The sequence below is a fragment of the Hemitrygon akajei genome, chromosome 11 (assembly GCF_048418815.1).
Source record: "Hemitrygon akajei chromosome 11, sHemAka1.3, whole genome shotgun sequence".
Lineage (NCBI taxonomy): Eukaryota > Metazoa > Chordata > Chondrichthyes > Myliobatiformes > Dasyatidae > Hemitrygon > Hemitrygon akajei.
Window position 1 is genome coordinate 141,364,223 of NC_133134.1, and position 15,247 is coordinate 141,379,469.

Below are 15,247 nucleotides of genomic sequence, written 5' to 3' on the forward strand. Positions count from 1 at the left end.
ATTCATTCAAAGACTGATCTTGTGCTGTGTATCAGTACTGAAAAGGGGCACAAAAGATCACGTCACATTATGTGCTAACCTCAAAGGACTAACTTTCGCTGATCATTAATCATGGTTGCTGTGTAAATGGAATTCATGCTGAATGAATAGTACTTCAAATGATTTCATGGCAATTTCAAGGTTACGTTCTTTTCACAGATTCCCAGGATTTCTTTAAATATAAAATCAATATAATGGAGTATTTTGGAGTTCAACAGATTTAGTACATTTTATTCATTTACTCCTAATGAACAATATGGCATAAACATTTACATCTCATTAAAAATGTAAGGCTCACATAGCATAACATCACAGAGTTCCAATAAACTAGTAAAAAAAATAAATGGGCGTATGATACTATTACTGTTCCTTTATACAAGATTATTTTTTAAAATTTAATTCTGAGCACCTTTTCTATGCAATATAATTTGAAGAAAGAAAATATGAAGTCTCAACTAGACTATTAATCAGGAATCAACAATATTAAGTATTAAATAATCAGCAAATGAATCTATTAGATTCTGTTTAATTGGGACACATTGGGACCAGTACATATTGGCCCAATTAAGCAACTGCTCTAGTTACCTATGTTTCATAAAAATAGTGTAAAATGTATTAAAAAAAGACAAACTACTGTTTAATTGAGTAACAAATTATGTATTTAAATGAAATATAGAACAAATTATAACAATACCAATACTGCTGCAGTACTATAAAACTGTGCATTAGTTTGTAATGATTACCGACGGAAGAATTCATCAAGGATACGCTGGCATGTTCTTTTGATTGACTATAAATAAACAAAATCAGTGTAGACGCCCAATGCAGATAATGGACTGCCTTCATTGTCTTCCTGCATAAAGTAATGTCATAATCGACCAATAAATTTCCTGCCATCCTGAGTAGTCACTAGTTCAGGTTCAATCATGTAATCATGTCATCTTCATCACTTTCTTCACCTTCATATTCCTCACCCTAGTGTTTTGATACAATGCTTTCAATGATTGCATCACCAAATCTTCATTTTCATTGTAACATTCAAGATGGTTGTAGATACCTTCAAATTCTGTGTAGTTCCTAACTTGTTGGAGTACTGAAATCATTTCACTTTCATGACCAACTGTTTCTGACACCTCCAATCCTGAATGCTTGAAACTGCGGTAGGCAAACCAATTCTGAATTGTCTTGCTACTCATTTCTTGCCACCTATCACTGACAAGCTGTATTGCCTGCAAAAGATTAACCTTTGCACTCACTTCCTTTGCTATTGAATAAGAAGTCAGTAGGTCTTCTTCAATTGCTTTGAGAATGTAGTTTATCATCTTTGCACAATACAGCGTCTTTAATTATTTTTATGATTCCCATATCCATTGACTGCATCAAGGATGTTTTATTAGCAGGCAGAAATTCTAGGTGAATGTTTCTCAAACATTCTACATTAGGGTGTGCTGCACGATTGTCAACAAGCAGAAATATTTTGCTTGAATTCTGCTGTAGCTCATCAGCCATTTCTTAAACATTTCCGAAGTCATCCCTGACAATTTTTGTTAGCATAGTGCTCGATTGTACTCCATCTTAGCCATATCAAGCATCAATGCTTAATCCTTTTCACAATATCCCACTACTTTTATTTATCAGTACAAGATATATTTGAACAACTCAGCACAATTATGCAATCCATTGCTTTCTCTGAAGCTAAGAGCTTTACATGTTTGTAGCAAAGGGAAATGTTTAGTGTGGCATGATTAAAAAAGCCCCATTTCATCAACATTATAGATATCATCTGCACAACATTTCTGAAATATTGTTAGAAAGTTTTGGAGATTTCCATGTTTCTGCACTTACTGCATCAGTACAACCTTTCTCAATGTGAGCTTTCTTCGATTCAATGTGGTGCCTCCATATCTGTTGAGACAACCAACCACCTGTTGCTTTAAAACTTTCATGACACAGCTTCTTAGTTAGTTACTCTGACTTGTTTTTTTAGCGTTGGTCCACTGACACGTACACCTTGTCCGGTTACAATGGAAAGCCATTGACTGAGATCATCTTCAACATCTGGATCCTTATCATTCCACTTACATTTTTGTGATGTTCCTTGGTGTCCCTCGTGTAATGCCCATTCTTCTCGTAATTTATTTTGCTGATGTAAAAAGAATGCAATTGTAGAGTTCGGTACTCTAGTTATCTCTGTCAGCTGATGATGAGTGGTGTTAGGCAGATGGCTTTTAATTTGGGCCAGTAGGGTCATTTTATCTGCTAGTGTCAAGTCTTTCTGAGGCATCTTGGCAAGGATCTCACAGTAAAATATACTAAATTGTCAAAAATCACTAGGTTTTGAATCAGTGTGCATCAGCCCAAATGGATAACAGAAAACAAGCATGCCACTTACACAACTGTTCACTCTAAGCGTGGTGTAGTGTCTAATGACCACACAAGTGCACGTGACTAATCATCTCCTGCCCCAACTAAGTGGCAGAGTGTCCAAAATAAACTAAGGGCATCTTGGCTATTTTCTCGATTAGTTTTTTTTAAAGAGTTGTCCCAGCTGTCCCGATTAACCCATGGCCCAATCAACTAGAATCTACTATGTCTCATTTTAAATCAATTTTGCTTTTTGGAAATGATTACTCTATCATCTTTTATTTTTAACGTGCCTTCAAATATGCTTTTCTATATCCTGTCATTGCCAATAATCATTATTCTCCAGCCAATGAATTCATTAAATGCAGAATCTTTAAAATCCTTGTCTCTATTCACAAATCTCCACCTTTGCAACCTCTTATAGCCCAATGCGAATTCACACACTCTCCAATGTCAGCACTGCCCATGATCATCCCACCCGCAGATCCGCAGCATGTGGCCCTCTTGGCCCTATAATCAAAATATAGTCTGGAATTCACTCCTCCCTCACAGATGCTTCTTGACCTGAGTTTCTCCAGGAGGTAGTTTGTTGCTCCAGACTGTAGTCTCTGTGGTCTCCTGTGTACTGCTTTCTAATCCTTGAAAGGCTTTGGTGAATTCCTCAGTTATTTTATCATCAGTTGTTTTGATTTAATGATCTGTGATGCCCATTTTTCATTGTTTTTATATACTTTTTAAAATTCAATTTGTATCTTGTAGCACTAATTCCTTCCAACAATTAAGTCTCAATTTTAACTCAGCTGCACAGACAAGTAACAAGCTGTTCTGACCTCTATGAACCTGCCAAATATTGATATAGTATTATGACGCTCTGAAAATTTTGGACCTTTGGTTCATTTCACTCAATTTACAGTATGAAACTGAGCACGTCATCACGACTACAGCAATCAAAGTCAAAAGATTTCAAGCATCCAAACCTTATCCAAAAGCCCCTTATTCTCCAAAACCAGTGATTCCTGAATGTGCTGGTATCAGTGCCTTCCTTCAAGCTGGCCCCTAAATTAAAAGATCTAACTCTTAGTGCTGTTTCGGCAATGGCTCCTTTTACTACCAGGTTTGTCACATTGACTGATAGTAAAGCCACAATAGCTTCTGCACTGAAGTCTAAGGTTAAAGTAGCAGGTGAGCCTCGCTTTGCATATTTCAAAAATGACCGGTGGTTTTTGATTGACACTCTACCCTCCTGCTCCAAGCAGCAGGTCAGTCAGTCACATTTTTGTGGTGCAGAAAAGAAGTGTAATATTGGCAGCGAATCCACTCATTAGCTTTAAAATGCCTGCCTGCTAGCATATCTGTCAGGAAAGCAAAGTAAAATTAATGACCCCATTTTCTAAAATGCACACCATAATGAGGATCTCCAATACAATTATATTCATTTTTCCCTAGAAAATAAAACATCACCAGAGCTGATTTTCAGTTTCAGTGGTGGTGAAAAATGATCAGTAATAAGTGGCCCACGTCTTATACAGCCCATCCAGTTTCCCTTCACTTCACATCAATGAAAAGGTGTCAACCTACTCGTGGACATGGGGAAATGGAGTTAGAGGTCAGCAATGATCTTGTTAAATAGTGGATCAAGATCAAGGAGCCTTCTAGTTCATTTATATGTTTCTTGTTCAATTAACTACCAATTTATTGTTCACTGAAAATTATTCTGCTCTAGTCTTGTCGTTCTTCATTGCTGTATTTTAAATGGATGCTGATATTGTAGGAATGAGATGAGCTACCCTTCAACCACAACAGCATGGATCCGATGGGTCAAATGGTCTCCATAATTGTCCTTATAAGATCATGAATTTTATTCCATTGGCAGGGAATCACATGCTTGGATTTATCAAGCTGCCTAGAAATAACTAAAGGTGGGAATACATCTCTGTCACATGTTGCTTCAACAGGAATAGAAAGAAAAAGAAATACTGGCTCATGGGATATGATATTGCTGCATGTCTAATTGACCTTTGGAAGAAGTTGATGAGCCACCTTTTTGAATGTTCCAACCTGTCGCATGGCTTGTGAAGTGACATGAGCTTCCAATATTTTAAGGAGCGACCTTTTAGAACAGAGGTAAGGATGATTTTTAGCCAGAGAGTAGTGAATCTGTGGAATGCTCTGCCACAGACTGCGGTGGAGGCCAAGTTCCTGGGTATATTTAAGGTGGAAGTTGATAGTTTCCTGATCAGTCAGGGCATCAAAGAATATGGCGAGAAGGCAGGTGTTTGGAGTTGAGTGGGATCTGGGATCAGCCATGATGCAAAGGCAGTGCAGACTAGATGGGCTGAATGGCCTAATTCTGCTCCTATGTCTTATGGTCTTAACTCTGTGATACTGAAGGACTTATGATGTTTTCCAAGTTAGGATAATGTGTGATTTAGATGGAAAATTGCAGGTATTGGTGTCACTATTCATCACTACTTCACTGGCAGTGTTCATTGTTCGGTATTTGCTATAAATATTACTTGCCACTTAGGAACATTATTGATTTCAAATGACCTAGATTCCATTGTTGTTACTTGGGTCAAATAGAGCTCTGGTGTAAAGGGAATTATTTTCAGTTAACCTTTAAAATTCAGTCCTTCCTTCAAATTCTGAGGCCTGGAGCTCAGTGGTCCAGGTGGAACCTAAGTCAGCATGAGTAAGCAAGCTAATGGTGAGAACATACTGCTTGCAAGAGTCAACAATGGCACCCTCCAATATGTTGCCAATGATGGGGAATATGTTGGTGGAGCACTAATAGTGTTCTGTTATTCTGTTTCCTAAACTGGACATCCCTGAGCAACTTCCAAGATTGTGAATAGACACAAGGCTTTTAACTGCACTGGAACAGCTTGGCTAAGTATGCAGTTTGTTTGGGAGAATCTTCAACAATCTTACATTAGGGTTGATTGTTCAAGTCCTGGTGGTAGTCATAATGTTATTACCTAATTGTCATAAAAAAGCTATCTGGTTCACAAATCCAGGATGAGCTAACTAATTGGAAGCTAAATTGGTTTGGATGTTGGAGATAGAGAATGGTAGTGGAGGATTATTTTTTAGATTGGAAGCTTATGAATAGTGGTGAGCCACAGAGAATCAGTGCTGGGTCCTATATGCCTCTACTAACAATTTGGATGAGAATATAGTCGACATTGTTAGCAACAAATCAAGAACAACAGACTGGGAAAGTGAACCAATGAATGGCAAATGGATTTTAACCCAGACAAGTGGAAAGTGTTACACTTTGCAAAGTTAAACCAGGGCATGACCTACTTTGTAAATGGCTTAGCCCTGGAGAGTATAGTGGAACAGAGAGACTAAGGGGTATAAGTATATAATTCCTTGAAAGTGATAATACAGATAGCCAAGGTCCTGAAGAAGGTGTATGGCATTCTTGACTTCAGATAGTGCACTGAGTAAAAGAAGTAGAAAATAATGTTTCAGGTGTATAAGATGTTGGTGAGCCCACACCAGGAGTATTGCATGCAGTACTGGTTGTTGAGCTATGGAAAGGATGTCATTAAGGTAGAAGGGTGCAGAAAAGATTCACAAGACTGTTGCCAGGACTAGAGGGCTTGAGGTATAGGGAGAAACTGGATAGGCTACAGTATTTTTCTCATAAGTCCCATGAATGTTAAATTCATGGCGGTTTTTAAAATCATAAGCAACACAGGTAAAGTGAACGCCCAGTCTTTCTCCAAAGGAACGGAAGTGTAAAACTACAAGGCATAGGTTTAAGTTCTAAAGCAAAGATTTAGAAGGGATGCAAGGAGCAACTTATTTCATACAGAATGTGATGGATGTATGGAATGAGCTGCCAGAGAAAGTGATATAAGCAGGTACAAGTACAATCTCTAAGAAATTTAGACAGGTACATGGATTGGAAAGGATAGAGGGATATAGACTAAGTGCAAGCAAATGGGATTAGCTCAGAGAGGCAAACTGGTTGGCTTGAATGAGTTGAACACGTTTGAGGGGCTGTTTCCATGATGTATAACTCAATGGACTCGGCCCAAAATAATGATGATGATGACGACTCCATGATTCCAAGAGTCCTTCATGGAAGGAAAGTTCCATCTTTTCACAAACTGGCCTATTTTTAACTTTATAACTACAAATGTGAGCAATGTTTATCTGCCTCTTCAGCTGATGAGCAATTAGAGATGTAAAATAAATGCTGGAATTTCCAGCAGTCAACATCTCATTAACAAATAAATAAAACAGAACAAACAGTCATAAGATGTTGCACTTTAATTCAACATTTGATAGGAAGGAAGAATGTATATTTAGAAGATTTATATTAACTATATCCATTCAGTTTATTCTTAAACTAGTTTACAGAAGTGAAACAACATCCAGAAGTATTTCTTTTACAGCAAAATGCTTTAAGATATTCCATGGTGTGAAAGGTGCTTTCTGAATGCAACTACATTGTTTCTTATAACTGTTTATCTGGCAGTGTTCAATTAGCAGCAATGTGAAATCATTGCTCTTCCAGATACAGAATTCATTTGTAGATTGTTCAGTGTTGTGCTAAAGCAAATGCATTCATTGTTTGTTTTAATTAGTATGAAGCAACAGTCCGCACTTACGTGTTGTACAACTGAGATAAAGAGATCATTGTTGGCTTGTTCCCAGTGGAGAGTTACAATGGGAAAAATAAGAGTAAGCTGCTTAATCACAATCCACATGATTGCAGTCCACAGCAATCAAGATCTTATTCCAAGATATAATAATCCTAATAACTCTTAGGATATTAAAACAGATCTAAATCAACAAAAAAATATGACAAATACAATTCATATTAAGAAAACACTTATCAGTAGATGCTAATTCATACCTAGATACACAAGATAATTATAAATTTCTTGAATCAATTTATCTTAATTTCAACAGCTATTATATAATTGACAGCGCCTGATTTATGATTTTCTGTATCTGAATAACTTGGATTAGGCTTAGGAAAGTGCTGCATGTACTCACAAACAGAAATAGAAATTGGGGGAAAAATACCTGAATCATTAACATTATTTGCCTCAAAGTGCTGTCTGTCTTGGTGGGTACTTCCAGCAGTTTGTGCTTGACAGAAACAGGCTCTTTGGCCCAACTCATCCATTACCACCAAGGTATCTAATCTATGCTAAACCCCAATTTCCTGCATTTGGTCTATAACACTCTAAGCCAGGGTTCCCAACTTTTTATGCCATGGACCCCTACCATTAACGGAGGGTCCATGGACCCTAGGTTGGGAGCCCTTGCTCTAAGCCGTCCGATTCATGTACTGGTCCAAACCTGCCTTTACCACTTCTTTGGTAGCTTGTAACATGATTATATGGATAAACCTGCCCTTTAGATCCCCTTTAAAATTTTTCCCTCTCACCATAAACCTAATTACTCTAATTTTAGAATTCCCTACTTCAGAAAAGAGACTGTAACTATCTATGCTATCTTCTTCCCTTATAATTTTATAAACCTCTTGGGCCATCCCTCAGTGACCTCTGCTTCAGTGACAATATTCCCAGTTTATCCAGTCTCTCCAAATTACTCAAAATCTTCAAGCTAGTTTTAGATTTCCAATATTGTTGATGTTTGTTTTTCGAATGCTGATCTCCATTGTGCCACAACATAATATCTTGGTGCAACTGGTCAATGAGGACTTCCTCTTTATTGAAAATATTGCCGGTGCATTCTCTGCAATACAATGGAATTACAGTAACAAACAGCTTTAGAATATTCAACGAGTTTTAAATACACAACCAGTCCTCGTCCTTTTTCCATCACCACAGGTAGAAATCAGATTTTAAAAAATCAGAGTAGGAAATTATTTGATTTACTACTTCTTCTCCTTGTTGTTGGCCATGGCAATTTCCGCACATAAAGAGGCTGCTACAAATTATAAATTACAACAGTTATTACCATTTAAAAGTACTGCAAAATACTTTGGAACATACTGAAGACCACATTAATGGTGCTACATAAATAGAATCCTTTGTATTACTCTTTCCTATAACATTTCCCAATTTATACATCATTTACTATTGATGGCATCACACTGCTAGTGCCCAGACTCTGGCAATAAGGATGTTATGAGCAATGGAGACACTTCTGCGATATCAGAGACATGAAGTGCATGTGGCAGGGAATTCAGAAGACTGCAGACTATAAATATACACTGCACATCAGTGACCGCGATGCTTCACTCCCTGAGAGGCTGAAGGTCTTCTATGTCCGGTTTGATAAACAGAACAAAGTGCTGGCAAGGAAGGCACCCCACCCCAACCCAGAGGAGCATACAGACACTCTGTCTGAAGGTGAGGAAGACCCTGGTCAGAGTCAGCCCACGCAAAGCTGCGGGGCCCGATAATATACCAGGTCAGGTTCTGAAAGACTGCACAGCCCAGCTGAAGGAAATATTCAATAACTATCTGGAGCAATCCATTGTCCCCTCAGTTTTCAAGAAACAACCATCATTCCAGTGCCAAAGAAGGCAAAAGTGACTTCCCAAGTGAATATCATCTGGCGACATTAACATTAACCATTATGAAATGCTTTGAGTGACTGGTCATGGACCACATTAAAGCCCTTCTCCCAGCTACATTGAACCCCTTCCAGTTCGCTTATTGCTCAAATCAATCCATTGACATTGCGATAGCCTCTGCCCTCCACTCGGTCCTGTCCCACCTGGAAAATGGGGTCTCATATGCCAGACTGCTGATGTTTGCCACCATCATACCTCAGAAACCAGTGAGGAAATTGTCGTCACTTAGTCTCAGCACCTCCCTCTGCAATTGGATACTAGACTTCTTAACAGAAAGGCCACAGTCTGTCTGGGCAGCAATGTCTCTAGTCCCATTACACTGAGTATGGGCACTGCACAAGGTTGTGTGCTCAGCCCGCTGCTGTTCACACTGCTGACACATGACTGTCGCAGGATCCAGCCTAAACTGAAAAAGTCTGCAGATGATACAACAGCGCTTGGCCTTACTGAGAACGATGACAAGATGAAATATAGAGAAGAAGTGCAGCAGCTAGTGGATTGGTGTGAGATGAACAACCTAATCCTGAACATGCAGAACACAACAGAAATCACTGTGGACTTAAAGCGGTGCAAATTAACCATCCCCCTCTGTGAATACATGGCTTGTCCGAGTTAAGTGCACCAAGTTCCTGGGAGTTCACATCATGGATGATGATATCTGGTCCCTTAATATCATCTCCCTGAACAAGAAAGCACAGCAGCACCTCCACATCTTAAGAAGATTAAGGCAAGCAAGGCTCCCACACCCCCACCATTTTAACTGTGTTTCGCAGGACACCATTGAGAGCATCCTGACAAGTTGAATCTCCATATGGTATGGGAGCAGTCAAGCATCAGGCCAGAAGTCCCTACAAAGGACTGCGAGAGCAGATGAGAAGATCATATGGATCTCCCTACCACCCACTGGGGACATTTATCAGGAGTGCAGTGCACACAGGGCCCTTTGTATTATTAAGGATCCCATCCATCCATCCATCCAGCATCCTCTTTGACTTTCTACCATCAGGCAGGAGACTACGATGCATAAAAACATGAACGGTCAGGATGAGAAACAGTTTCTCCCCGCAGGCCATTAAGATCTGAACTTCCAGCCACATCATATTTGAAGTGTCACTGGTTAATCTGTTCAGTACTTTACAATATTTAATGTTAATGCACTTTACTTTGTTATTTATGTGTGACTCATCTGTAGATTTTATCTTTTCCTTCATAAAGTTATTAAGTGTAATATCTGCTACTGTGCTTTACACCCTGTGTATATATTTATATATATATATATATATATATATATACATACACACACACATATATACAATTATAACCTGGAAATATAATTCTTTTGTATGCTAAATACCACTAATACCAAAACTGCAGAGATAGTTGATAGTGAGGAAGAAGGTTCTAGAGCAATTAAGCATGTAGATGGGCAAAAAAAAGAAGCAACTTCTTTCAACCTAGAAAAGCAAGTCAAAGTATTTAAAGAAGAGAAATAAGACAAGTGACTTCATGATTCTGGCAGCATACATGGTCAGAGATTCAAAGTGTATGCATGTCGATAGATCCCTTGTTTGCAGGAGGGATACATAAAGGGAGGTGAAGAAGGAAGAGGAGAAACTTGCCTTTACTGACTTAGGAACAGAAAAGAGAAGGGAGGTCATGTTAAAATTGTATAAAATCTTATTCAGGAGTTTCGTGAATCAAAAAATAACTACAATTACTGCAAATCTGCAATAAAATAGAAGATCTTGGAAATACTCAAGCAACATCTGTGGAAAGAAAAATGCAGATAGCATTTCACGTTAAAAACACAGAACTAATGAGGACCTCTAAATGCTAACGGTGCTTCACTTTCAACAGATGCTCCTGACTGGCTAAGTATTTTCTGCAGTTTGTTTTTAAGTTAGTAGTATTGTGTACAGTTCAGCACTTCACACATTAAAAAGGATGCAATAACATTAGAGAGTGTGCAGAGCAGATTCACCATGATGTTGCCTAGGTTGCAGTTTTATCGTCATAAGTCGCAATGCCTGTAGCTGCCTGTAAGGAGGCAAATCTCAAGGTTGTATAAAGTATACATATTTTGACAATAAATGTACTTTGAACTTTGAACAATAGTCTATACAAAGGCTATTTCCTTCCAAACTGAAGAGATTCAGAAGATATCTAGATCCAAGGATAAAGTAGAGAATGCCATTTTCCTTCACCGATTTACATATTTATTCACATGACCTCAAATGTCACCTTCCAAGAGATTTGACATGTAAAGAGATTATGACTGCACTTCTAGATCTAGCTTAAAGCATATCAAGTTCACTGATGATACAACAGTAGTTATCCTCATGGGAAACAAAAATGAGTCAATATTCAGAAAGGGGGCTTGTCAAATGGTGTGAGAACAACAACTTGAGTTTCAACATGAATGAGACAAAGGAGATAACTGTGGAGTTCAGGAAGGCACAGGTTGGTCATTCTCCATTGCACATCCATGGCTCTACTGTGGAGAGTGTGAAGAGCTCAAAGTTCCTTGATATGCAACATCAGACGATGTACTGATGATCTAACCTGGACCCACAACACCTCCTCACTTGTCAAGAACGCACAGTGGTGCCTATATTTTCTGAGGAGACTGAGGCGTGCAAGCTCCTCACCCTTGTTACCCAGTCTGGAAGTCGAAGCCCTGATCCATTCAGAATATCAGTACTAAAATATTTTATTTATTTATTGAGAGACAGTGCCAAATAGGCCTTTCTGATCCTTTGAGCCATGCCACCCAGCAACACCCAATTTAATCCTATCCTAATCACGGGACAATTTACAATGACCAATGAGCCTAGCAACAAGTACATCTTTGGAATGTAGGAGGAAACTGAGGAAACCTAACCCATCATGGGGAGAACGTACAAACTCCTTACAGGCAGGGGTGGTTTCACGTTTCTATTAAAAGCTGTCAAAAGAGCCCCAAAACCCAACATAACTACAATGGGATCTAATTAGCTCATGGATATGACAATGCAATAAGAAAACCAATACTTATTTACAGTGATTTGAACTATTTATGTCATAAAGTTGCACCAAGATTAAAAGAATATGTTTCATTGATAAATATTCAGTAGATAGGGATGACCTATGAGTACTGCTCACCCTTTACTTGTAAATACTGTTAATAAAATATGTATTCTCTAGATGTTGAGAATTTAAATTCCTGATTGATCGCAAAATTTACTTTCATTCGTTTCTCAGTAATTCCACATCTAACACTTTTGCATATTTTTAAATAGCAAAAGAAAATTGTGGAATAAAGATACTAAAGTTAGTTTGATCTTTAGTCCACTCTCATTTTATATCAAAAATACTTTGAGTCAAAAAGGCAAGATCTCAGCATTGGGAATCAAAATCTGTTTGCTGAAAACCATGCTAGAGGCCAGTCAGCACTTCAAAGTCAAGTGCAAGTCTCCCTTACAATGTATATATATTATTCTAGACCATCCAAATATGGAACTTTAGTCTAATCTATTAATCCTAAACACAGTGTTGGAACATTTGTATGTTCTTATAGTCCAAGATAAATTATAAATTCAGTAAAAAGCTGTAATCAAACGTGAAATACATTCATGAGTTGCCTGGGACTGTACTCACCTGAATTCAGAAGAATGAGAGGAGATCTTATAGAAACATATAAAATTATGAAAGGGATAGATAAGATAGAGGTAGGAAAGTTGTTTCCACTGGTAGGTGAGACTAGAACTAGGGGACATAGCCTCAAGATTCGGGGGAGTAAATTTAGAATGGAGATCAGGACGAACTGTGTTTCCCAGAGAATGATGAATCTGTTAAATTCTCTGCCCCATGAAACAGTGGAGGCTACCTCAGTAAGTATATTTAAAACAAGGATGGATAATTTTTTGCATAGTAGGGGAATTAAGGATTATGGGAAAAGGCAGGTAGGTGGCGATGAGTTCATGGCCAGATCAGCCATGATCTTACTGAATGGTGCAGCAGGCTCGATGGGCCAAATGGCCTACTCCTGCTCCTATTTCTTATGTTCTAATGGCAATTTGCCAAAAATGTTCACTTACCTCTTATCCCCACAGAGGCTGCCTAACCTGCTGAGTATGTCTACTATTTTTTTTATTTGAGATTTCCAGCATTTGCAGTATCTTGCTTGAGAATAGATACAAACTCTTCAATACTCAAGTAACAAATAAATTCTGATTGCTCTGAGAAAAACTTCCGTAACTTCTATCCTTATCTCTGAACCGCTATTAATACTGAAGAACATCGGTTAACTAAAATGATAGTTTGTAAAGTACAACGTTTAGCTGTTGCTACTGATTCTCGTTCTGCCGAGTTTTCTGTCAAAAAATTTGCTGTAACTCGTTTAGATCTGGGATACTTCTGGGAAAATAAAGAAGACAAATCTCAAGGTTATATATGGTATACGTACTTTGATAATAAATGTACTTTGAACTTTGATTCTGGAGTAATTAAATATGAATGAACTAATCATCACTGGATTTGAAGCTATGACAGTTAATTGCAGTGTCCAGTTTGACAATTTGCATTGTGTGGGACAATTGTATGGATATGCACAAAATACTTTACCAAAGCTGAACTGTTTCTCGCGTGGGTGAAAGGCAAATTTACCAATTAAGCTACACCGAGTTTTCTGCTTCCCTTGTTTTGCAGAGTTTAAACAGGCGTTACAAACTGCTCACAAGTTGTCGCATAAATGAAAATTAATCCTTTTTTCTGTTTCTTTACACTACGTGGGAAGCGGCTAGCGCCGAAATCTGTAGTAACAGTAAGCCTGGCGTGTATCACGCGCACAAATCACTGTCATTAAAACGGAAGAAAATACACTGAGATGAAACGCCGTCCCACAGCACAAATGTGGAATTGCTCCTGCGAACCGCTTCGTTGCTGAAAAGGATCCCTCCATTAACCTGGAACAAAGGGTAGCGACACCAGCGGGAGATGGGCTGCACCGCCAACAGTGAAAAGAATTCTCCCCTCTAACCAAGGAAAGATACATGACAACACGAATTACAAATTACTCAAGGACAATTAACCGTTGTTTCAGTCACTACTTGTATTTTATGTCACAGAGATATAGAAAAAAAGATATTGCAGAGGAATTGAAAAACACACTAACGTTCAGACTTTTGGAGGGATCGATTTACCGTTTTCTATTAAGCTTTGGCACGTTATTGCACGCCGCTTCGGTTAGATTTACAAAAGGATATTGCTCTAAAGTTCTTAGTAAATAATAATATTAAATGGTGCATCATCTAACAAATCTGATTAGATTCAATAGCCCTAATTCATAATAAATGCATTATAAACGTTTTTACACTCACCAGCTGAAGGATACACAGGAAGATTAGAGCACAGCGCCCGGTACAACAACCCATCCTCAAATTTGGGGAGATTTGTAGGTTCCGTGACAATGAGGATTTTTTTTTTATCAGATAAACTAAGCAGTCAGTGAGGCTCATCCAGCACCATAACGGAAATAAAGAGGTAGCTGCAACGTGAGAAGCTTTAGGTGTCGGGTTGGAAAGTGCTTTCTTTGTAGGCGATGGTGATCGCCTGGCAGAAACTTCAGTGAAGTGAATGTATCGGGCTGACAGAGCGAGGAGTGAGTGTGTGTGTGTGTGTGTTAGAGAGAGGGAGGGTCACTAACGGACGGATGTTGTTCACTTAAAGACAACAGCCTATTTTGGTAGGAGGCGATTATTTACACCCAGGCATCTTCCGTTAGTAGCGGCAGCTTTCAAAGGATTTTGTTTTCAAGTCAACTCGCAGAGTATTTTAATTTTTCCCAAATATCAAAAATCTTTTTAACTCATATGCAAAATCTCTCTTAGCTAGCCACTCACTCCTGTTGTTTGAAGGTTAAATACAGTCCACCAACATTAAATATCAAAGTAAACATGAATGGAATTCGGATATTGCCGTGTACAGTATAATAGGTTCATGGATTAATCCGCAGAAACTTGTCTACACATCTAGAGTTCTTAATCTAATTTCTTATCCTCTGTTTTCCACTACAAGGCTTTGTTTTGATCATGCTTTATATAAAGTAGGATTTTTACCTAAGTCTTTTCAAAACTCTATTTGAAGAGTGGGAAATGGACTCAATTAAACAAGGACTGGGTCACTTTAAATTAACAGTAAATTCCGCTGACGAATACAGGTTTTGCATCACTATTGTCTTCCTGCTCGAGATGTGAAATTTTTATTTTATACCTCCTTCAGCCTTCAAAACGTGTA

General features: G+C 38.3%; 1 protein-coding gene across 2 annotated transcripts in view; it reads right to left on the reverse strand.

Annotated features, from left to right (window-relative positions):
* Positions 1-14,748, reverse strand: part of LOC140736078 (sodium/potassium-transporting ATPase subunit beta-1-interacting protein 3-like) — a 194,794-nt gene extending 180,046 nt beyond the window's left edge. For both annotated transcript variants that reach the window (XM_073061817.1, XM_073061816.1), the window contains exon 1: positions 14,332-14,748. In XM_073061817.1, the coding sequence (XP_072917918.1) occupies positions 14,332-14,469 (138 nt within the window). In that variant the 5' untranslated portion in view covers positions 14,470-14,748. The remainder of the gene's footprint in view (positions 1-14,331) is intronic.
* Positions 14,749-15,247: the final 499 nt, after the last annotated feature.